This window comes from Poromitra crassiceps (assembly GCF_964638095.1).
Source record: "Poromitra crassiceps genome assembly, contig: HAP1_SCAFFOLD_917, whole genome shotgun sequence".
In the NCBI taxonomy this organism is placed as follows: Eukaryota; Metazoa; Chordata; class Actinopteri; order Beryciformes; family Melamphaidae; genus Poromitra; species Poromitra crassiceps.
The window spans coordinates 1-25,166 of record NW_028151492.1 but is presented as its reverse complement, the minus strand read 5'-3'; the positions used below and the strand labels follow the sequence as shown (position 1 = coordinate 25,166).

Genomic DNA, 25,166 nt, shown 5'->3' with positions numbered 1-25,166 from the left:
GGGCATGTTGAATGTGTATAACCTATTTTACCGACCCATTAGGTGGCGACAGTGCTCTCCAGATTAGAGAAAGTTGAGTAAAAAAGCCGTGATGAAACCATTGAATGGTTTGGCTTTTCGCTGTCGCGCTGGGAGCCGGCGCACAACGGTGGGGGGCTCCGAAAATAGACTCTGGGTGCAGCACACTTTGAAACGCGCAGCAGAAAGCCCAGAATCGGACGCAGCTTCATCCCAGCTCACAACCGAAACCCCAGAAACGAGCGAGCCCGATCCAGACTCCCCCGACGAGCGGCGGCCATCCGAACGTGGATCCGCAAGCAGCAGAGACTCGCCTGACAAGCAGCAGAGCGAGCAAAGCCACCAGAGACACACCCACGGAGGAGGAGTTTGGAGTTGAGGGGGGGTGGGGGTGCTGTTATATTGAAGGAAATTACTGTTCAGATGTTTCAGGTCAGAAAATATTAGTTTCAGAGTCAGTGATTTGCTTGAAATGCTTAATTTCACAAAAGGCTCAATATCTCAGCTTTCTAGATGGAAACGCCTGTTTTTGCTGTTTTTGACCTATCTTCTCCGGCTGATAACTAAAGAACGGAAAATGATATCAATAAACTTTTTTTTGCTGCTGATACAATAGAGTCTCATCGTTCTTTGTGCGTGTTCTGTATTTACATAGTAATATCACACAATATTCTGTGGGCCTCGAGAAATCACTGAAAACGCTCTGAAACTCTGGCACTGGGAGCGTCCGTTCTCCAAAAGTGGCTGGCACTCAATGAGTTAAGGGCAAAACAGACGCCTTCTTGTTCTTTTGTCAAATGTTGGTAGATACATTGATGATTTGTTTTGTGTTCACTGCTTCATCTGAGGAGCTGGAGGGGTTGAAGGAATTTATATCACCTTCCCGTTAGAGGCAAGCAGTGAGTCTGTGTCCTTTTTACATGTGTGAGTTAATACATGTGAATTACTTGCGTGTGTTTAGCGCTGAGTGCACCGCAAAATGTGGGCGTGCTCAAGTGTGTTGACATCTCACAACAATCATCACATCATTTAAAAACATCTGTGATTTGCAGCTTTTAATTGATGCAATTCAGGTTCTTTAGTTGGCTGGAAAATAGAAACGTGTTTGCAACGAGGAAACAGGGACATTTGATTGACAATAATATTGCAAGTAGGCTACAATGTCCAAGTTTTCTCAATTCATTTCCCATTAACCCCTATTTGTAGCCTATTTTCTTCCTGAGGAAGCGAGATGGGAACTGACAGATGCATGTAGGCTACTCCAAGGGGGGGAAATAATTGTAGACTAATATTATAGTAGGCTATTAATTGGCATTAAGGCATTGGTGATTCATTCATCTGGGCGATGCAGTATGGCAGGGCTGTTCAACTGGCGGCCCCAATCAAGTCCGACCGGACTGAGATCCCCCCCCCCCCCCCCCCATTTTTTTTTTTTTTTTTTTTACAATTAAACCTAATTTACTTATTACACTCGACTGGTTGTTTTTCAGATGTGATGTGAATCTAAAGTGAACTAAACAAGTCAGATCCACTATAAATGTTTTTCAGTAGATGCTGTGATGTAGCGACAAGAAAGGTGGAATATTAATGTTTTAATAGCTAATCAAGAAAGATGCATTATAAATGGTGTTTCAGGAGATGAGTGATGTTGCTAGCTATAGGTTCTAAACAAGAAATATGGTTCAAATGTTTACAGTAGTTTTCCTTTCTTGCTGCACTACAATGTTACAATGCTGTGAGACGGACCTAAACACAAAAGATGCAATATTAATAGTTTTTCATGAGATACTCAGTATTTAATACTAATAATAGAAAAGGAGAAGATACTGAATAATGACATCACAACAGTATAATCCTAATGTTAATTTAAAATTAAATATTCTTCTAAATATGGATAAAAGTCCAAAAAACATAAAATTTTCTTCGACGCTGCCCGCAGATTCCATTCCTTACAGCACCCCCTTAATAATAGTTCCAGCGTGGCTGCGAAGATGTGGTGGCGCATTGTGTCAAGTGTACATATAATGGCTCGGAGAACGGACCGGTCCCTTAGGTTTCTGACAATGTGGCCCCCTAAACAATTTAGTTGAATAGCCCTGCAGTATGGTGTGCGTGTACACCATCGCATCAACACCATCGCATCAACACCATCACATAACAATAACACTGGGCCCTATCGTGGCAAAAGCGGTAATTTAGCGCTTGCGCCGGGCGCAGCACAAATTAATGGACGTTCCCAAGTCATCTGCTATTCTCTGTGATGCGCAAAATGCCACTTGTCCCAGCGCCACAGTGATTTATGCAGGATTAACTCTGGAAATTATTCAGAGGCGTGCAGGCTTGGTGTGGGCGTTATCATCCACACAACCAATCAGTGTCACTCCTTTCATTCCCTCCAATTCATTTGCGCAAATGTCATATGGTTGTCCACGTGCATTAGACGTTTTGTTCATATAAATAGGCTATAACATACACATGTAAAAATATTTGTTTCTTTAATAGGCAGGGATGTATGAGAATTTAATTCTAGCCTATTTCAACATATCAAAATTGTCCCAAGTGCCGGGTTCATCTTAATAGGCTATTGCATGCGTGCAATTGCAGCGAAGGGGGTTACTGTATCACTGGCCCACACAATTTGCTCAAAGTAATCTACTGTGTGTGTGTGTGTGTGTGTGTGTGTGTGTGTGTGTGTGTGTGTGTGTGTGTGTGTGTGTGTGCGCACACAAGGTTTTGGAGAGAGAGGGGGAGAGAGGGAGGTTAGCCCACTGTAGAAAGAGGATATCAGCATGATTGTGGCACTTTACATGTGATACACGTTTTTCAGTGAATAATAGTTGATTGCCTCACTGAGTAATCTGCTGTTACCCAATTTTAGCAGCAGAATTTGATGTCCTGGCATTTGTATTTTAATGGGACATCCGTGCGCAAAGAATTGTGCGCATGCTGACGATAACAGAAGGCAAGGATTTTGCGGGGACACACCTGGTTTGGCTTGGGGCACGCCCACACCTGTGTTTGGCCCAGACGCTGGCGCAAAACTGGAAGGTGTCGTGCCCAACACACAAATTGGCACTGGCGGGAGGCGGACGATAGCATAAGACGTAAGGCGTGCAAACCCGGACTCAAGCGCAAAAAGCGGATAGCGCTTCTACCAAGATAGGGCCCCAAGGATTTCCCGTGCACTGCTGGAGCAGTGCGGAGAATAATTGTGCACTCAGGTGCAGCGGGGTTTTAGACCTGCTTTTCAGAGCTCTAAGCACAAAGAATTGAGCAAACGTGAGGATTTAGCATGGCCACGCCTGATTTACCTTAAGGCACACCCACAGGTGCGCCGGGCCTGAAAACCCAGAACCCAGAACTTCAGAGCTGTGAGGTCTCAGAGTTCACAGACAGAAAGACTGTTTACACATTTAATGTGAAATGAGAGATTATCAAAGCAGAGCTGAGATCAAAACCTATTAAGCTCCTCCTCCTCCTCCTCCTAATAATAATAACAATAATTTATACTATAGAATTTGACATTTTCCAAAAGTGATTAATGTATAATATAAGCATAATAAACCAAACAGAAAAAAAATACATGAATGCAATTGTATCATTAAAGCATTTCTGTAAAAAACAGTTTAAGAAAATAATGAAAAATGATGGAGATTTCAGTGTGAGCTCCACATGCTGTTCAGTTGTGGTAAAACAGCTCAGTAGAACAGCCTGACACCATTAGAGTCAGTCTGGCTTCACCACAGATTTGGTTGGGGTTTAGTAACTTTTAAAGTTTTGAGCCTACAGCATCATATTTACCACTTTGTCAGCTCGGTCATGTGACTCTGCAATTATGATATTTCTGACATGAGCTGAAGGCAGGAGAAGACTGGGGGAAACTTTCATACACAAGTAGTTAGGTAGCTAGCAATCATGTCACGGTGCCAGGGTCTGCATGGAAGATTAGTTCCCCCACACACACACACACCCACACCCACACACACACACCCCCACACACCCCCACACACACACACATATATATATTTTTTTTTATACAGTTTATATATATATATATATATTTTTTTTTTATACAGTTTATATATAGGCTATAGTTTATACAGGTATGTATATATATGGTTTATATAATACATTAGTATTATTACTAGTATTGTCTTTTAAATGGGCACTGCACTTTTAACATCTTAACACTGCTTTTGTCAGGGTTTTTTTGTCAGTTTTTATTATATGTCTCTGTGTGTTTTTAATGTGTTTTGTAACATGCACCTGAGCCTGGTGGAAGGAAAAATGTCTGTTGCGTTGTGACAGACAATAACGTTTTTGAATCTTGAATCTTGAATCTTAATCATTGGTATGAAATATTGTAACTGATGGTGTCAGGTATGAAGGTCACTCTAGTCTACACCAGGGGTTTTCAAAGTGTGGGAGACTGCGCCTCTCCTCAGAGAACATATAGACCAACACCCCCTCCTCCCCACACACACACACACAAACACACACACACACACACACACACACACACACACACACACACACTCACTCTCTCTCTCTCTCACTCTCTCTCTCTCTCTCTCTCTCTCTCTCTCTCTCTCTCTCTCTCTCTCTCTCTCTCTCTCTCTCTCTCTCTCTCTCTCTCTCTCTCTCTCTCTCTCTCTCTCTCTCTCTCAACATTTATTATTGCCATTATTACCTACTATTATGGTTCTATGCTCCACTCGGGCATAAGGGCCCCTATCGTTGCATCGGCGCAGTTTCTAGGCCGAGCGGCAGGCGCAGATCAAAGCAGTGGGCGTGGAAAGGCGCACTTGATATCGTCGTGCTGGCGCTAGATGCAGCCCAAAGCATTACAACCACGCCTTTTAGGCGTAAAATTATGCACCGTCATGCTCATTGGATAAGTGCAATAAACGAATCGCACGCTTGCCTTTTTAGCTCCAATTCCAGTGATCCCGCAAAACCAGACGAAAGCCAAACGCTCTGCCCCCCCCCCCCCTCCCTTCATCCAGCCTGTCTGTCTGCATTATAGGCTATTATTCCATATTATTATGCTTCTCAAACCAATCTAACTGCAGTTTCAATACTGCAAGCATGTAAATACGCTACACTATAGCAAGATCAAAGTGAAAATAATGTTCTATGCATCAGCTAGAAAAATATAGCCTATTAGATTGGTGAAAGTTTGTCCAGAAAGATATCATTTTCTCTCGCCTGCTGCAGGAAGGATGATGCACATAAATATACCCTACATTATGTCAAGTCATTGCATAAATGTGTTTTTATTGTAAAACTAAATGTGAAATAGGGCCAAGTTATTGGAGGGACATCACAGTATAGCAGATGCCATTAGAAGCGCGTTCCGAAGCGCGTTCCGCTGTTACTTCTCTAAATCACGTTAACTCGACAAGGGGTATATATAGGCCCAGGAGGACATATATGTTTCACATAGGGTGGTGTTTTCATTTCGAGGTTTTATTTGGTCCAATATTGAAATGTTGACAATGGCAGGCTGTGTTACCATTACACATTAATTTAGAACTACCTTTTATATCTATTTTGGCTCATTTGGTGGCTATTTAGTAGCGAAATGAAGAAACACAATGCATGCTGGGAACTCAGAGAGAGAGAGAGAGAAGGGTGACAGAGAAGAAGCAGTGAAGGCACAGAATAGGCCTGCTTTACAAAAGCGCAAAGCGCTAAATGTAGGCCAGGTCCCAAGATATCACTAGGCTGGTATTTAGCGGCGACACGCCCACTTTGGGACTGCGCCACGCCCATTCGGCCTAAAGCGCATTTGGCAGCCTAAAGCCTATTGCTATCTTGCCGAAACAGGCGCAAGGCACGTTTTTTTTGCGGTTAAGGCCCGTAATAGCGCCGATGGCCTGTGGGAGAATAGAGCCCAAGGAGTTCCAAAGATGTTGTAAACATCTTTATCCTGTGTGGACAGACAGTTCCCCAGCCCCATAAATCTTGTAGAATTTGTCTGAAATAGCTCCCCAACAGATGCAAAAATATATGACCATTTATGTGTTTGATGTACATACAAAGAACTGTCGCAATCGGATTGGTGAAACACGCATTTTAAAAAATTGTGTTTTCCTTCTTCCTGGTTTCTCCTCTGACACCCTGAGCTCACCTCACAGAGGCAGTCAGACTGCGGGCGCTGTGCCCCCGGATGAAGCCACGGTCTGCGTGCCATAAATTCCGTCATCAGAGGGTGTGCATACAGGCTCTCTGCAGACAACCACCTACGATACTTTTGTGACTGCACGGACATGTCTGGTGGAGGCTGTGCATTTTCTTCTATTTTTTCTGCATCACGTCAGGGAAGGAGCACCTCACACTTTTAAAACCGCTTGTCTAGACTGTTCTATACTGTTACTAACAGAGTACTAACCGAGCCTTCCTGCAGTTCCTCACAGCTGGGATCAGTCTCTGTCGCCCCAACATTGATGTGTTGTAGGCCTCCAGGTCGAACACATCCAGAACCTCCTCTGACATCTGCAGCATGTAGGCCAGAGCTGAGCAGTGGATCACAGATAGTTTACTCTCTGATCTGTTCTCTGACTTCAGGAACTTTTGGATCTCCTGGTGTACTGACTGGTCATTCATCTCCATCAAACAGTGGAAGATGTTGATGCTTCTTTCAGGAGAGGTTAAGAAATGATCATAATTCTGATGATCACTGTTCATCTTCTTCAGGTTGCTGATGGCCCTCTGGATGCTTTCAGGCCTGATCTCTGTCTGACCCAGCAGGCCTCGTAAGAGTTTCTGGCTGGACTCCAGTGAGAGGCCATGAAGGAAGCGGACAAAGAGGTCCAGGTGGCCATTTTTACTCTTCAGGGATTTGACCATGGCATTCATCAAGAAGACATCCAGGGATTCTTCTTCTTCTTTCAGGAATGTCTCCAGCACCCTCTCATCCTTGTTTGTGTGACAGTGGAACATGTAGACAGCAGCGAGAAACTCCTGAATGCTCAGATGGACAAAACAGAAGACCTTCTCCTGCTGGTACAGCACACACTCCTCTTTAAAGATCTGTGTGAAGACTCCTGAGTACACTGAGGCTGCTGTGATATCAATGGCGCACTCTTTCAGGTCGGCTTCATAGAAAATCAGGTTGCCTTTCTCCAGCTGCTCAAAAGCCAGTTTTCCCAGAGAGAGAATCATCTCCCTGGTGTCTGTAGTCCAGTGTGGATCAGTCTCAGCTCTCCCATGATACTTGATGTTCTGCTGTTTGCACTGAACCAGCAGGAAGTGGATGTACATCTCAGTCAGGGTCTTGGGCAGCTCTTTTCCCTCACTGGTTTTCAACAGATCCTCCAGAACTGTAGCAGAGATCCAGCAGAAGATTGGGATGTGGCACATGATGTGAAGGGTCCGTGACGTCTTGATGTGTTTGATTATGCTTTTGGCCTGCTGCTCATCTGTGAATCTCTTCCTGAAGTACTCTTCCTTCTGTTCGTCAGTGAAGCCTCTCACCTCTGTCATCATGTCAACAAACTCTCGAGGGATCTGATTGCCCGCTGCAGGCCGTGTGGTTACCCAGAGGCGAGCAAGGGGAAGCAGATTCCCCTTGATGAGGTTTGTCAGCAGCACATCCACTGAGGTCGACTCTGTAACATCCGTTACAACCTTGTTGTTCTGGAAGTCTAGAGGAAATCGACACTCATCCAGACCATCAAAGATGAACACAACCTGGAACTTGTCAAAGCTGCAGATTTCTGCTTCTTTGGTGTCAGGAAAGAAGAGATGAAGGAGTTCCACCAAGCTGAACTCTTTATCTTTCAGCAGATTCAGCTCTCGGAAAGTGAACAAAAATAGGAATTGTATGTCCTGGTTGGCTTTGTCCTCAGCCCAGTCCAGAGTGAACTTCTGTGTTAAGACTGTTTTCCCAATGCCAGCCACTCCCTTTGTCATCAATGTTCTGGTTGGTTTGTCTCTTCCAGGTAAGGGATTAAAGATGTCTTCACATCTGATGGTTGTTTCTGGTCTCACTGGTTTCTTGGATGCAGCTTCAATCTGTCTGACCTCATGTTCATCATTGACCTCTCCACTCCCTCCCTCTGTGAGGTAATGCTCTGTGTACATCTGATTCAGAAGTGTTGGGTTTCCTGCTTTAGCAATGCCCTCAAACAAACACTGAAACTTCTCCTTCAGACTGGATTTGTGTTTTTGTTGTGGATGTTGATGTGGATGTTGAGTTTCTGAAAGAACAAAGAACATCAGTGAGCAGATGTTTTTGTAAACATGAGAAATGTGAACATTTCCTGGTAAATGTGTATCTCCACTCCATGACATCTCTTCAGCTCATCACTGGTGAGCGGACAAACAGGTCCTGATTGTCAGACAATTGGACTCGTGTCATAGGGACTCGGACTCGAGTCGACTCGAGTCGCAAATTTGACGACTTCCAACTCGACTCGGACTTGGAAGGTAAATACTTGAAACTCGACTCGGACTTGGAAGAAAATGACTCGAAACTCGACTCGGACTTGTGACAAGATCAGCCGAGTGCACCAGCTGGGCGTACGCCTAGGTTTACACGCTACGTCCGATGTAGAACTCAAAGTTACGACTAACTTAATTTTATGACTAGTGCACCCTGTATGCGCTGCGTCTGTGTATGGAGCAGGCGTAAAAGTTACACCCAAATGCGTAGCTACTCACTGACAGCTGTCTCATCTTGATCTGCGCGTGATGCGGCCGGAATCTTCTCCAAAAATATCGATCGATATGTGCTGAAAATAGACGTTTTGGGCGCAGGACCTCCGCTCGTCGGCGGGTTTTTAAAAGCTGATGCGTCGGAAGATCTTTCAATTTCTTCCTGACTTCGTCAACTGCCCGCAGTGCGCAGTCTGCCATCGCATTCAGTACTGATTGCACTTGTGATCAAACTGCTTGTGTTGGCGCTGTTAAATTGAGCTGTGAGAACGTTTCTATGCTTTGAATACAACTCTATAAGTCTGAGCTGAGTTGGAGCTGTCTGTCAGCTGTCTCGAGCTCGTCTGAGAGAAGTGTGTTGCTTGGCAACAAGCACGTATTAACGTGAACGCGCACGTCTACAGCCTAAATAATCTCTGCCTTGTCATTTTTTCTAACCTGTGACTCGACTTGACATAACCTGTGACTCGACTCGAGACTTGACTTGAAATAACATTGTGACTTGACTTGACTTGACTTGCCGACAAAAGGAAAGACTTGGGACTTGCTTGAGACTCGGGACCAATTGACTTGAGACTCGCTTGGGACTCGGATCAGAGGGACTTGGACAATTGTCTGCTGATTGTGTGCAGCTCAGTGTGAAAGACAACTGGTGTGGTGCTGTTTTGTTTCCCAGTGTGCACCACTGTGTTCAGCATATTACACTCACATTAACAAATTAATAATTTTACCAGATTATCCAGAGGGATTCTGCTCATTGACCTTTAAATCTTGTAATGAATAGATCTTGTTTGGCAAATGTTTAGATTTTCAGCAGAGTTTGGACATGCTCATGGCTTCTATCATTTTAAACTATAGCCACTATAAACCATAAAGTTCCAACATGAAGGAGAGCTAAATAGGGGTGGGACAAAATATCGATACTCACGGTATCGCGATATTTCCACTTGCGATACGTTATCGATACACTGGCACCAAGTATCGATATGTTTTTTTTTTTGTTTTTTTTTAATAAACAGGCTAAAATATTATGCAGTGTGTGGTAGTTGAAACATAGTTTCAAGTTGACGTTTATTTATGTTTGTAGTTGAAACAAAAACATAAATACTGTAGGCTACATGAATGGAAATGTTTGATCATTAATATCTACTTTTAGAAATTATATAGGTAGGTAGGTTATATAGGTTTTCTTGTTTTAATAATAATAATAAAAAGACTTAATGTGTAACTTTTCCTCCATGGTATCGAAAATGGTATGAGTGAGTGAGTGAACTCTGAGAGAGTTCATGTCAATTCTGCTAATAAATACATAATACCTGCTTCTTGCCTTTTAGGGGTATTTTTTTCTCTTCAGTTACACAGATATCGTGATGTATCGTAGGTTAAATTTCTTCCAATATATCGATTATCGCAGAATCGCTGTATCGTGATAATATCGTTATCGAGGGCCAAGTATCGTGACCATATCGTATCGTGAGTTACTCCACGATTCCCACCCCTAGAGCTAAACTCAGTTTCTTTATCTTGTGTTCTTGTTGGAATGGATTTGGCATGTTCCAAACCGATGATGACTCAAATACATTCAGAAAAAATGTACAGGTCTTAACAAGTCAAATGAGATCAAAATGAGCAAAACTCAAATATAATGTTCTTCTGTCTCTAATAATTTGTTTCTTGTTTGGTTATATGTTCTTTCTTTGTTGCAGTTGAGAACTGTGGCTTGACGGCATCTTTCAGCTACAGTTTGCACACCTGATTCAAATGAATTAGATGAGGCGCCCCAAATCATTTGTTCCTATATTGTTTTGTCAATTCTTTCACTTATAGGTGGCATCATTGTCTTGAAAACGAAACAAAACTCTAACAGACATAAATCACCCATTCTCCACCACCTCCCCTCTCTCTGCATGACATTGAAGCTGTTAAAGACTCTTACTCCTCTGCAGCTCCTCAGCCAGTTCCTCCTGCTTCATTCTCCTCAGGAAGAGCAGTGTGATGTTTAGAAAAGCCTCTGTGCTCCTCCTCGGCTCTTCCTCCACACCATCCACCTCCTCCTCCACCCTCTGGCTCTCTGAGCATTCTGCCTCATCTGGACTCAGAACCCTCCGGAACCTTCTCAGCTCCATCTTCACAAAGGTGATGATGTTCTCCTCAAGCAGCTGGAACAGAATAATATACATATTAAACCTTCATACTAAAATCTGCAGACAAAATTACATCCATCTTCAGAGACTGAAAGCCTGCACTGATCTAAAGAGTGCAGCATGGAGATTCAACATGATCTCACAAATAATTATGGAATAGAAATGTTGATCCACAGCACAAAGCCTTCTAGTTTCACAACAATGGCTCTAAAATAGTTGAATGTGAACATCAGTTTCTGCCTCAGTCCACAGCTACTTCCTGGTTACTGAGCTGGCTGTGACCACCGAGTTGCCCCAGTAGAGAGTTGTAGGAGCCTCATCCTCGCCTCATCCTCACCTCGGCCCCGCCCTCTAGTGGCCAAACAAACTTTATTTTTGAACAATTTTAAATGTGTTTTGGTGAAAGTAGAACGTCTGGGCTGTGGACCCACGTTACTATGTCACAATTCTTTGTGAGACTGAGTTGGGACATTATAATGACCAGAATGGTTTATATGCTACGCCCTGCAGAACATTACAATCATGACAGTAGTTAGATAACACCCTTGTACCCTGCAGGCGCGGAATCCTCAATTTAATCCTGGTCCATCTGATGGACCTTAACGGGAATACTGTAATAATTTATAAATATTAATTAAAAATTTTAAATTTTTGACTGTTTATAATTCATTGGTAACTTCTTCCCTAATACCTCATACCAACATTTCATACCTATTCGAATTTTAACCCCTCAAATGCCAGTGTACAGTAAGTACAGTAAAAAAAAAAAAGTACATAAAAAAAAAAAAAGTGATTTTTTTTCCATTTCCATAAAGACAAACTGGCTTTGGGTCTGATATTATAAGCAGGTTGGGGTGTTTTACAAAAGTCACCACTGCAAGATGCCTAGTATCAAAGATTTGCAGGCATGATGTCACAATAGCTATGACATCACTAGCCTATGACATCATCAGTGATGTCATGAGATGATTTTTTGTCAATAATATGTCACTGATGACATTACTGATGATGTCACAGACATTGTGACATCATCAGTGGGTTTTTGTATTTTTTGTGATTTTTTGTAAAAATAGTATTTTTTCATATTTTGAGCCAAAAATCCAAAAAGCGCATGTTTTGGACTACCAGCCATTTTCCCCAAAAAACACAAACAAGCTTTAGTCCAGCATCTATCCTGGTCTAAAGGCTTCAAATCAGTAGTGTGGACTGTCAAATTCAGTTTTATAATATTTTCCCATCTTTGGCATAGGAATCAGTTTTTTTTACATTTCATGTAAACTGTATGGAATTGATTGCTATGCCAAAACTGGGGGAATATGGGGAAATAGGCAAACACATTAGAAACTACAATTTTAACCGCTTGAGTCAAGGTGAGATGTGTAACATCAAGGAAATAATGATTTTTTGAAAAATTTGCTGGAAGTCAAAAAAAAAAGTTCTTTTTGTGCAAAATTAACATTGAAATCAATGGGACAACTATGCAATGGACATTGAGACCATGTAACTCCCCCAAAATTTCTACCAACTCCAAGGTTAGATATTAAGGTCAAAGTTCAAGGTAATTGGTCCAGGATGCCCGCTGAAATAAATGAAATAAATTAATTTTGTGAAAATTTGCTGGGAGTACCAATAGAGTGGTTTCAATGGAAGTCAATGGGTCCATCAGATGGACCAGGAGTAAATTGAGGAGTATTTTTGAAAATAGGTCTTAGGATCGTATAAATTTGATAACTATGATTGATTTTTGTCAAATACCCCAAAAAAAATAACTAGCCTTAGTTTAAGACCATATACTCAAAAAATGTCGAAACGCCCCATACGCGAATGCAGGAAAAGTCCATCAGATGGACTAGGAGGGTACAAGGGTTAATTTTTAGAAATCCATCTATATTTCTTTCTTTCTTTCTTTCTTTCTTTCTTTCTTTCTTTCTTTCTTATTCTTAGTACTTATTAGGATTTTGCTTATATTATTGTAGTACTGTGTACTCACTGGTTTCCTGGATGCTGCTTCAATCTGTCTGACCTCATGTTCATCATTGACCTCTCCACTCCCTCCCTCTGTGAGGTAATGCTCTGTGTACATCTGATTCAGAAGTGTTGGGTTTCCTGCTTTAGCAATGCCCTCAAACAAACACTGAAACTTCTCCTTCAGACTGGATTTGTGTTCTTGTTGTGGATGTTGAGTTTCTGAAAGAACAAAGAACATCAGTGAGCAGATGTTTTGGTAAACATGAGAAATGTGAACATTTCCTGGTAAATGTGTATCTCCACTCCATGACATCTCTTCAGTTCATCACTGGTGGGTGGACAAACAGGTCCTGATTGTGTGCAGCTCAGTGTGAAAGACAAGTGGTGTGGTGCTGTTTTGTTTCCCAGTGTGCACCACTATGTTCAGCGTATTATACTCGCATTAACAAATTAATAATTTTACCAGATTATCCAGAGGGTTTCTGCTCATTTAACTTTAAATCTTGAATATATCTTGTTTGGCAAATGTTTAGATTTTCAACAGAGTTTGGTCATGCTCATGGCTTCTATCATTTTAAACTATAGCCACTATAAACTGTAAAGTTCCAACATGAAGGAGGGCTAAACTCAGTTTCTTTATCTTGTGTTCTTGTTTGAATGGATTTGGCATGTTCCAAACCGATGACTCAAATACATTCAGAAAAAATTTAAACAGGTCTTAACAAGTCAAATGAGATCAAAATGAACAAAACTCAAAATATAATGTTCTTCTCTCTCTAATAATTTGTTTCTTGTTTGGTTATGTTCTTTCTTTGTCGCAGTTGAGAACTGTGGCTTGACGGCATCTTCCAGCTACAGCTTGTGCACCTGATTCAAATGAATTAGATGAGGCGCCCCAAAATGATTTGTTCTTATATAGCCTATATTCCTATATAGTGTTAGTGTTGTGTTTTGTCTGTTAGTTGGGGCAGAATTAGCCCCATAACGTGACCCTGCTACTGTACTCAGATATTCTCCTACAGCAGTCAGGGTCACACAGCGTTCTTATCATCAATGAGTGGGAAATGCTGTTCAAAAAGCTCTCCTACCCGTATCCGACGTCCGATTGCAGATCCGAAGCTATGATGAATGAATGAATGAATTTATTTGGTGATAAAAACAAGAGAGAACACAACAATACATATAGTAAGAAAAGAACAGACAATATATCAATCACCGAGGATAAAAACTAGGGCTGTCAGCGTTAACGCGTTAATCGCATGTTAACGCGCGCCGATCATAACGCGTTATTTTTTTTTTAATCGCGTTAATCGCATGCCGCTATTTTGTCCCTTCGTCGCCCCGTACTTGTAGTCAAGCCGTTCGGTTTCCTGTCTCCTGCTTGTGCATGCAGGCATGGAAGAGAACCACAGCAATACGCTTTTAAATGGATCGTTTTACTTCCCAAATGGCACAGTGGATAAGTCAAGAGCCGTAGTTTGCACCTTGTGTAAAACGGAATTAAAATATCACCGAAGTACATCGAGTTTGAGGCGAGCGATCACCTAAAAGTAGCTAGCAGCCAGCTAGCAGCCAGCTAGTTAGCGCGAGACTCCTCACTCATTACTCCTTCAGAGTCTCGGATGCGCGGGTCCTCTAACCACTGGGAGGTCGGCTCCAATGGCTTCACGCGATATACACGTTATCAATACACAGTTTCCAATACCGAGCCATTATTCACATGGAATTGCCAAAGTTTTTAGCTCAGATACAGCCTTCTTCGGCTGTGTCATTTTGGGTTTCGACTGCTCCACAGCGCCGCCGCCGGAAGTATCGGTTTTGGAGTGTTTACAATTATTGTGCATTTATTTTCTATTCAAGATGCATTTTGTAGACATTTTGTGACCTCCTGTCTACATTGCACTTCTATTGAATTGAAAATAAATCTAAAATTCAAGATCACAAAGTACATTTATTTGCATTAATTTGATTCCCAATCACGACACACTGGTAATAATTATTAATATCTAATAAAAAATGCTTTGCAATGCAAAATAATAGCATTTTAAACATGCGATACAAAGACGCGATTAATCGCGATTAATTATAGTTAATCGCACGATTAATCGCGATTAAGAAAATTAATCGTTTTACAGCCCTAATAAAAACACAATAAAGCCCGAAGGCTTATTTCCATTGTGGTCCTCACATAAAACATATAGTAAGACAAGGCATAAAAAAACATAAAACATCGGAGAGCGGTTACATTAAAGGAACTCACAAATAGTCCCCCTATGGAAGCCAGTAATTTGTCCGCCGCTGTTAAAATGATACTGCTGCGTGAAACAACAGTTTAAAAACAGTCTTTCCACAGCCTGTGCTGAATTTACAGCAAGGTGTGTTTGATCTCACTATCATGGTGCACCGCTTGCACGTGCAAGCAAACACATGCAGTCACACGGAGACGCTCAGTCAGTGATCAACGCAAATCTAGCGCACCTGGGAAGCAAAACATGTTATGAAATACTCAAACTCCCAAGGTTCCTGTCGGCACTAGGAAGCTTCCCCTGTCATCAATACAGCACAAGCTGTGGAAAGACTGCTTTTAAACGGTTGTTTCACGCAGCAGTATCACTGGCTTCCATAGGGGGCCTATCATATGTTCGGATCTGCAATCGGACGTCGGATACGGGTAGGAGAGCTTTTTGAACAGCATTTCCCACTCATTGCCGATAAGAACGCTGTGTGACCCTGACTGCTGTAGGAGAATATTGGAGTACAGTAGCAGGGTCACGTCTTGGGGCTAGTTCCTATATTGTTTTGCCAATTCTTTCACTTATAGGTGGCATCATTGTCTTGAAAACCCCACAAAACTCTAACAGACATAAATCACCCATTGTCCACCACCCCCCCCTCTCTCTCCATGACATTAAAGCTGTTAAAGACTCTTACTCCTCTGCAGCTCCTCAGCCAGCTCCTCCTGCTTCATTCTCCTCAGGAAGAGCAGAAAAGCCTCTGTGCTCCTCCTCAGCTCTTCCTCCACACCATGCACCCCCTCCTCCTCCTCACTCTGACTCTCTGAGCATTCTGCCTCATCTGGACTCAACCTTCTCAGCTCCATCTTCACAAAGGTGACGATGTTCTCCTCAAGCAGCTGGAACAGAATAATATACATATTAAACCTTCATACTAAAATCTGCAGACAAAATTACATCCATCTTCAGAGACTGAAAGCCTGCACTGATCTAAAGAGTGCAGCATGGAGATTCAACATGATCTCACAAATAATTATGGAATAGAAATGTTGACCCACAGCACAAAGCCTTCTAGTTTCACAACAATGGCTCTAAAATAGTTGAATGTGAACATCAGTTTCTGCCTCAGTCTACAGCTACTTCCTGGTTACTGAGCCGGCTGTGACCACCGAGTTGCCCCAGTAGAGAGTTGTGGGAGCATCATCCTCGCCTCATCCTCGCCTCGGCCCCGCCCTCTAGTGGTCAAACAAACTTTATTTTTGAACAATTTTAAATGTGTTTTGGTGAAAGTAGAATGTCTGGGCTGTGGACCCACGTTACTATGTTACAATTCTTTGTGAGACTGAGTTGGGACATTATAATGCCCAGAATGGTTTATATACTACGCCCTGCAGAAAATTACAATCATGACAGTAGTCAGATAACTTTCTTAATTTTTAGAAATCCATCTTTCTTTCTTTCTTTCTTATTCTTAGTACTTATTAGGATTTTGCTTATATTATTGTAGTACTGGAGGTGTACCGTTAGGGGGGGCTGTAGGGAAAGTACTGGACTGACATATTTGGGTCAAAGGTTTCTCTTGTCCATGAAATGACATCATCCTAAGATACAAAGGAAGAGCAGCTGATGTTGATGATACTGATTGAGGACGCCGACAGATGAACCGCATGGATCAAAAGCAGTCTGGTAGCTGAAGTGAAGCTATGTTTCTTGAGGACAGCTGGTCGTGTGTGGACGCACAGACCTGTGAAGCTGTTTCTTGAGGACAGTTGGTCGTGTGTGGACACACAGACCTGTGAAGCTATGTTTCTTGAGGACAGTGGTCGTGTGTGGACACACAGACCTGTGAAGCTATGTTTCTTGAGGACAGCTGGTCGTGTGTGGACACACAGACCTGTGAAGCTATGTTTCTTGAGGACAGCTGGTCGTGTGTGGACACACAGACCTGTGAAGCTATGTTTGTTGAGGACAGTTGGTCATGTGTGGACGCACAGACCTGTGAAGCTATATTTCTTGAGGACAGTTGGTCGTGTGTGGACGCACAGACCTGTGAAGCTATGTTTCTTGAGGACAGCTGGTCATGTGTGGACGCACAGACCTGTGAAGCTATGTTTCTTGAGGACAGTTGGTCGTGTGTGGACGCACAGACCTGTGAAGCTATGTTTCTTGAGGACAGCTGGTCGTGTGTGGACGCACAGACCTGTGAAGCTATGTTTCTTGAGGACAGTTGGTCGTGTGTGGACGCACAGACCTGTGAAGCTATGTTTCTTGAGGACAGCTGGTCATGTGTGGACGCACAGACCTGTGAAGCTATGTTTCTTGAGGACAGTTGGTCGTGTGTGGACGCACAGACCTGTGAAGCTATGTTTCTTGAGGACAGCTGGTCGTGTGTGGACGCACAGACCTGTGAAGCTACTGTTTCTTGAGGACAGCTGGTCGTGTGTCGACGCACAGACCTGTGAAGCTACTGTTTCTTGAGGACAGCTGGTCGTGTGTGGACGCACAGACCTGTGAAGCTACTGTTTCTTGAGGACAGTTGGTCGTCTGTGGATGCACAGACCTGTAGAACTGATGATTAGGACTGTTTGGTAACTAACGTAGCAGAAGCTATGGGATTAGCAAGCAACTCCACGTGACATAATAAGAGTTGCACCTTCTCAAACTAATAGGATATTTGATCATCTACATGCAACACTATCACATTTGGGGATTGTGGATTTCCTAAGCATCCAACCTTTGAATGAAGACCAGAACAAGCGACATCCGAAGTGGTCCAAATGAAACCGATGCCATGGAGCTGGGTATCACCAAGCCAACCATGCCCCAGTTCAGAGCGACGCCATGACGGATAGTGCAGAAGATCAAGAAGACCAGTGAATTAATGAACTGTAATCTTTACCCTGCTGCCTAAACAGAGATAACTTGCAAACACATAAGTGAGTAAGTTTCACTCTCACGTCAATACACTAGAGATAGAGATTTCATCTTACATTAGGGCTAAAGGCTAATGGTAAGGGAGGACATAAGACTTAGTGATTGGGTTAGGCCAGCGGCTCTCAAAGTTTAGACGGCGTCTCCACTGGGGGGCGCAAGACAACTTGAGAGGAGGCGCGGGCGTGAGTGAGAAAAATTTAAGAAGAAAATGCGCAACCAGAGACGGTAGGATATCAAATCTCTGGCACTACTTGGCCATGCTGCACAATGGCTACACAGCCTCCACCGCACGAATCAGCCGGGGGCGGAGCTCCTGCACTCTGGCTGCCTGAGGCGAGTGAGGAGCTGTCAGAGGAGAAGCTCCAGAAGGAAATCATGATTTCTTTAAATGTGTTTTTCACAAATCAGATCGCGGCAGTTCTTTGTATGTACATCAAGCACATGTGCCCATGTTTTTGTATCTGTTGGGGAGCTATTTCTGATGAATCTTATGACATTTATGGGGCTGGGAAACTGTCCGCGCTGGGCAGCCTGCAGCACACGATACAGGTTTAATGTGCAGAGAAGCAACATTTACAGGTACACACTCGCAATTTTCAAAAGCTTCCGACTGACGACTGGATGTCCCGCCTAAAGCCAGGTGATTGGAGAAATCAGAGCGGATGACTTGTTTGTATGCCCGAGTGGAACATACAACAATAATAGTAATAATGGCAATAATAATTGGTGGAAAGGGGGGGGGGGCACAGCTGTCTATATGTTCTCTCAGGGGAGGCTCACTCTCCCACACTTTCAAAACCCCTGGGTTAGGCATAACTTAGGGTGTATTCACACCTGTAGGTCGTTTGCTTTGTTCTGATTCAGGTACTTAATTGATACAATAGACCCTTCTCACGGGGGCCATTTTGTGTCGAGAAGCCAGGGTAAACACAGGTGCAAGCAAAACACTAATGAGGGTTTCCAACTTCCATGATTGGAATTTGGAAACCCTCATTAGTGTTTTGCTTGCACCTGTGTTTACCCTGGCTTCTCGACACAAAATGGCCCCCGTGAGAAGGGTCTATTGTTGCATTTGTGCCTTGGTTCGTTTGTATTCACACAGCCACAAACCAAACGGTCCAAATAGTATTGCCAAGCCTCCTGGATTGGCTAGGAGACACTCTGATAGGCTAATAGCCTCTCGTGATGGAAAAAATTATTCCCAGAGATTTTCCTATATGATTATAGAATGCATTTTGTTAGACCTACATTGTAGGCTATGTCGGGCGTGCGCCGAGAGAGAGAGAGAGAGAGAGAGAGAGAGAGAGAGAGAGAGAGAGAGAGAGAGAGAGAGAGAGAGAGAGAGAGAGAGAGAGAGAGAGAGAAGAGGGAGGGATCGGGAGAGCAAAGTTATTTATTTATGTAGCCTATGTATTTATTTAGCCTATTGAGTCTATCGGGAATTTGGAGATAGAAGATCAAAGACCCTTGCAACTTCTGCTATTACTATCACGGCGACTTCAGAGGATTAGCCGAGACATAGGCTATATGAACACCTGTCCTGTCAGGAATAAAATATTAATAAATAATTTAATAATAACGGACATTTCGAGGAAGACATGCAATCAGTCTGATTGTCTGATTGAACCAGACAATCTTATCACAAAGAAGGCTGGCTCTGATTACCATGACTTGTTTTCATTTATTGAATGGAGACCAGAGGTAAGTTGATTGAATTCAAACTGCCGATGTGATGATCCAAAAATCCCCCAAAGTTTATCCATGCAAGTCACAAGTCGCCAAAACAGGATCTGAATGAAGATGTTGTTTTTAAAGGATAAAAATGCTCGTTCTTCAGGCCATTACGCACAGCGCAGCTGACTACGGCAGCTGGTTTATCAAAAAATGCGCACTGTTTCCTGCAGTTGTGGCGGATCGAGGTCGGATCACGTTCTCACCACAAACGAACCGCACCAGAGTTCGTTTAAAGCGGACCGAGACCACCCTTTCTTGGCGATCTCAGTCCGCTTGTTTTGTCCCACATCTGAGTGCAATTGCTGTGTTCACACTCCCCCAAACGAACCGCACCAAGGGGGAAAACGGTCTCTGTTTCGAAACAACTGCTCCAAACGAGATAGGTGTGAATACCCCCTTAGTAACTCCTAACCATAATAACTAGCCGTGATACAGCAGCCTCTGTCCTTTTTGTAACAGGTTGATTTCACTTGATGGTGAAGTACAAGGTGTTTTTGTGTGTAGCTGAAGTAAAATGTGTAATTTCTTTTCACACCGTAAATATGGAGTCCAGGTCTGTTTGATGCTCCTGGGCAGACGGACCACTGGAAACCTCTGACCTCTCCTCGACTCTGTTGAGAAGACATGATGTATGAGGTCATATAAGGTCACACACACACACACACACACACACACACACACACACACACACACACACACACACACAATGAACTCAACTGGATGTGATCGGACCAATTCTATATCTGATAACTGTGTATCTGTTGTGATTTCAGTTTCAAATAAATACCTCTGATCAGTAGAGTGCTGTCCATCTTTGAAGTTATAAGGGTGATGCATAGACCGGTCACTCTTCATGGACACACAGCTGGGCTCAGGGGAGTCTGCTCTCTCCTGCTGCATCCTGAGAGAAACACATTATGAACATTGTGAAGGTATCTGTGTCTTTATGAAGAAGACAATCAGGATGGGCTCTTCACAGGTTAGTCGGTTCAGGAGAGGCAGGCACACAGACTGCTGGTGGTTCAGCTGGTAGCTAGGCTGCTGCTGGGGCTTGGCCTGGTAGCTAGGCTGCTGCTGGGGCTTGGCCTGGTAGCTAGGCTGCTGCTGGGGCTTGGCCTGGTAGCTAGGCTGAAAATCTATGATGCTGAGGAAGCTCTCATTATCTCAGGTAAAGAGCTCCTCAGCCAAGGCTCAGCGAACACTTGCCTGCAAGCTGCCTGTCTGGACTCATGACTAGAAGCCCTTCCCTAACCACACACATATTAATAAAACATTAGGTTTAGGCAAGTACAACAATGTGGTTAGGGTTAGGGTTTGGTTATGGTCGTGGTTAGATAAGAAAACCCTAATCTTAACCACACCTTTTTTACTTGCCACACCTTTTCAGGAAGAAGCAATTGCGGCGACCAATCAAATGAGTTCGGGGTGGGGTTTTCCCGGCCCATACTAGGAGGAAATGTTGGTCCAGGAACCACTGTTACTTGGTGAAATCAGTTTGTGCTGCAACAAGTACGTATGATTTGCACCTGTGTGAGACCTGATTAATGAAACAAAGCAGTGTTTGCCTACTATTTCTGTCACTTAATATAGCTACTTCTAATGGAGAATATGTCTGATGAAAAGTTGCAAATGGAACTGTTGTTGTCAGGCCTTGTCTGGTCTTTTATTTATATATATTTATATATATATATATATATATATATAGTTGGGTAAACTACTCACCTTGGATGGTTTACCCAACTATGTATTTACCACTACACTGTTTTAGACAGAAACTATGGAGGCATTTTTGCAGCAAAACACCTGAGAACTTGCATGATGTAATTTATACTCAGAGAGTTTCACACATCTGTGTCGTAAAGTTTAATTCACTAAAGATTTACTGATCAGCAAGTGACAATCTGAATACGTATGTGGTTTGCGTGGGTGGAGGAGAGGGAGGGGCTACTCCGGGCTTTCCCAAACTTGGGGTCGCATGGAATTCAATTGGAGTCCCCTAAAATTTCTAATAATTGATCGATACAAATAATTATTGTTATAATAATAAAAACACCACACACTCAATTTAAAACAACTGAAGCTACCCTACATTTTCACAAAGCATCAGCTAAATGACAGAATGTAAATGTAAATATACATACCGCTAATTGTGATGATAGAGAAATAACGTGTGACCCCCTTATGAATAGAAAATACTTTCTTCAGTAGGCAGGTGGCCTTTTGAGCGATATGCTGCAGGAACTGAGCTGTAGGCCTGTTAGTGGGCTGTGTGTTCACCAGATATAGCCCATATCTGTAGCCTACTTAGCTCTTTTTACATTTTCATTATTCATTGTTTAATTTGAGTCATTGTTTGTTCAGCATTAATTTGCAGCCTTGTAAATACAAGCTCACCTCAATACTGTAGGACATCAAATAACATTTCCTCATTGCAGTATAACCAGTCCTGTTACCTTGTGTCTGAAGGTCCAGGTTCATTACTGAAGTCTGGAGGTCTGTCTTTAGACCAGTCAGTCTTCATAGACAGACAGCTGGGTACTGGAGACTCTGCTCTCTGGCGGGTGGGGGGCGGTGCTGTTGAAAAATGTAAGAGTAGATTTGAAATGTAAAAGAAATTGGGCACCACTGCCCTCGGGGGTTTGTAGAGGTACTGCAGGGGGTCCGCCAATTTTCATCAAAATAAATGTGGATTTTTTGTTAATGCATTTTAGACAAAGATAATAATATTGAAACTCACAGTATAACCAGTCCTCTTACCTTGTGTCTGAAGGTCCAGGTTCTTTCTTTTTTTTGTCTTTCTTTGGCCTATTTTTCCAGGTTCATTACTGAACTCTGGAGGTATGCCTTTAGACCAGTCACTCTTCATAGACAGACAGCTGGGTACTGGAGACTCTGCTCTCTGCATGTGGTGCTGACCTCTGCAAACACAAATGTTTGATACATATCATCATTAGCTCTAGTAAAGACATACAACTTCTTGCAACGTTGCACATTTTTATTATTCATTGTTTAATTTGAGTCATTGTTTGTTCAGCATTAATTTGCAGCCTTGTAAATACAAGCTCAGCTCAATACTGTAGGACAGGGGTTCCCAAACTTAAGAATACCGTGGCCCACTTTGAAATCTGAAAATCTTCCGGGGCCCACCCAACCCTTTAATCACAACTCTGATCAACACATGAGACTAAGATGATCTATTTCCCAGTGTTTTTTATATTATATATTTTTTATTTCATTAACAGAGCAGGTGAACTTGGGCATAAGGGAAATTAATAATCCATCCAGATACAAAAACATTTGGGCAAAATACCCAAAAGCAGATAGCCTGCTAGGCTGTGAAAAATCCTACCTTATCTGTAAAGGGGAGACTTATAATAAACCAATTTTCATTCAGATAAATTGAACTGAGAGGTCAGGGGACGCCTTTGAAATACTTTTCCCTTCCAAAAGTTTACCTATGTTTGGAGCATTATTTAGACCCCTTCCTGACAAGCTAGCATATTATGCTTGGTAGCGATGGATGCTTTAGGTCTTCTAGGTTCTTCTGATAACAGGATCTCCACTGTAGCTTTACAACTGATCCTGCTACAGCCATTTGATTGCCCGCGAAAATCAGGAGTGTTGGCAGACCACTCGGGACCCACCTGCAGTACCTCCACGGCCCACAGTTTGGGAATCACTGTTGTAGGATATCAAATAACATTTCCTCATTGCAGTATAACCAGTCATCTTACCTTGTGTCTGAAGGTCCAGGTTCATTACTGAAGTCTGGAGGTCTGTCTTTAGACCTGTCAGTCTTCATCGACAGACAGCTGGGTACTGGAGACTCTGCTCTCTGCCTGTGGTGCTGACCTCTGCAAACACAAATGTTTGATACATATCATCATTAGCTCTAGTAAAGACACACAACTTCTTGCAACGTTGCACAACGTTTTTCTGACATCTGGAGTTTTTGATAACATGGTCTGTTGATAACTGTCCAGGACACCAGGTTTTGCATCAGTGGTAACCACGGCAACAAATGAGGAAAGATGGCCCCTCCCATTGAGCTCTTTGACGCAGTCGTGCACGTTACAAACTCATGTAGTCCCACTGAGCGCGCTCAGTCAACGTCGGGGCTGAATAGACTTTAGAACTGATGCCATCATCACCGTACATTATCATCATCATCATAATCATCACCATCATCAGGTTTACAATGTGAGTGTGCCAGGTCTCCCAGGAAGCTGTTTCAAGCTTTTGAAGGAGCCTGATCTTCTCTGGCCCCTGCTTGTCTACGAGGTGCCTATGACAACTGTGGAGATGCTGGAAAGAACCATCAGTCAATCTCTCCGGAGGTGGCTTGGGCTTCCGCGGTCCCTTAGCAGCATTGCCTTCTATGGGCATTCCACCAAGCTGCAGCTTCCCATCAGCGGCTTGTCAGAGGAATTCAAGGTTACACGTGCCAGGGAAGTTATGATGTACCGCGACTCCTCTGACGCCAAAGTCGCTGGAGCGGGAATCCTTGTAAAAACTGGAAGGAAGTGGAAGGCACAGGAAGCAGTCGATAGAGCAGAGGCACGGCTACAGCACAGCATCTTGGTCGGCAATGTGGCAGTGGGACGGGCAGGACTAGGTCGTTTTCCCAAACCCCGCTACGACAAAGCCAAAGGAAGGGAGAAACGTCACATGGTGCAGGATGAGATACGAGCGGAGGTGGAGGAAGACCGCCGGACCAAGATGGTCGGCATGTACCAGCAAGGCGCCTGGACAAGGTGGGAGCACGCTGAACAGCGTAAAATCACCTGGCCAGAGCTCTGGAGATTCGAACCCCAGCACATAAAGTTCCTCATCCAATCTGTGTACGACGTTCTCCCAAGTCCAACCAACCTGCACCGCTGGGGCTTAGCAGACACTCCGGCATGCCAACTGTGCCAGAAGAGAGGCACCATGGAACATATCCTCAGTTGCTGTTCGAGGGCATTGGGGGATGGGCGGTACCGCTGGCGTCATGACCAGGTCCTCAGGGCTCTGGCAGACACAGTCAGCACAGCCATCAACAACAGCAAGTACCAGCACACCCCCAAGCAATCAGTCGCCTTCGTCAGAGCTGGGTAGAAGGCACAACAGCAGCCAAGTTCCTCCGGAGGGCTTCTCACCACGGCACGGGACTGGAAGCTCCAAGTCGACCTGGGAAGGCAGCTTAAGTTCCCGGAACACATCTTTGCCACTTCACTCCGCCCAGACATGGTGTTAACATCAGAGTCAACGAAGCAAGTGGTCCTAGTGGAGCTTACTGTCCCTTGGGAAGACCGGATCGATGAGGCCAATGAGCGTAAGAGGGCCAAATACGCTGAGCTTGTGACGGAGTGCAGGAACAAAGGCTGGAAAGCCCGCGGCGAACCAGTCGAAGTAGGGTGCCGGGGTTTCGCTGGCCAGTCATTATACCGAACCCTCAAACTCCTTGGAGTAAAAGGTCAGCTGTGCAAAAGAG

At 43.5% G+C, this 25,166-nt stretch overlaps 1 protein-coding gene across 1 annotated transcript in view; it reads right to left on the bottom strand.

Moving 5' to 3' along the window:
- LOC310771631 (uncharacterized protein) overlaps window positions 1-23,851 on the bottom strand; it is a gene marked incomplete at both ends in the record, with an annotated part of 42,480 nt that extends 18,629 nt beyond the window's left edge. Inside the window, 12 exons of the mRNA XM_083664200.1 lie at window positions 3,330-3,387; window positions 6,564-6,759; window positions 8,047-8,222; window positions 10,616-10,838; window positions 12,814-13,010; window positions 15,723-15,924; window positions 20,229-20,304; window positions 20,481-20,594; window positions 22,147-22,267; window positions 22,451-22,611; window positions 23,428-23,547; window positions 23,769-23,851. Coding sequence (XP_083520326.1) covers window positions 3,330-3,387; window positions 6,564-6,759; window positions 8,047-8,222; window positions 10,616-10,838; window positions 12,814-13,010; window positions 15,723-15,924; window positions 20,229-20,304; window positions 20,481-20,594; window positions 22,147-22,267; window positions 22,451-22,611; window positions 23,428-23,547; window positions 23,769-23,851 — 1,727 coding nt within the window. The remainder of the gene's footprint in view (window positions 1-3,329; window positions 3,388-6,563; window positions 6,760-8,046; window positions 8,223-10,615; window positions 10,839-12,813; window positions 13,011-15,722; window positions 15,925-20,228; window positions 20,305-20,480; window positions 20,595-22,146; window positions 22,268-22,450; window positions 22,612-23,427; window positions 23,548-23,768) is intronic.
- Between the last annotated feature and the right edge of the window lie 1,315 nt (window positions 23,852-25,166).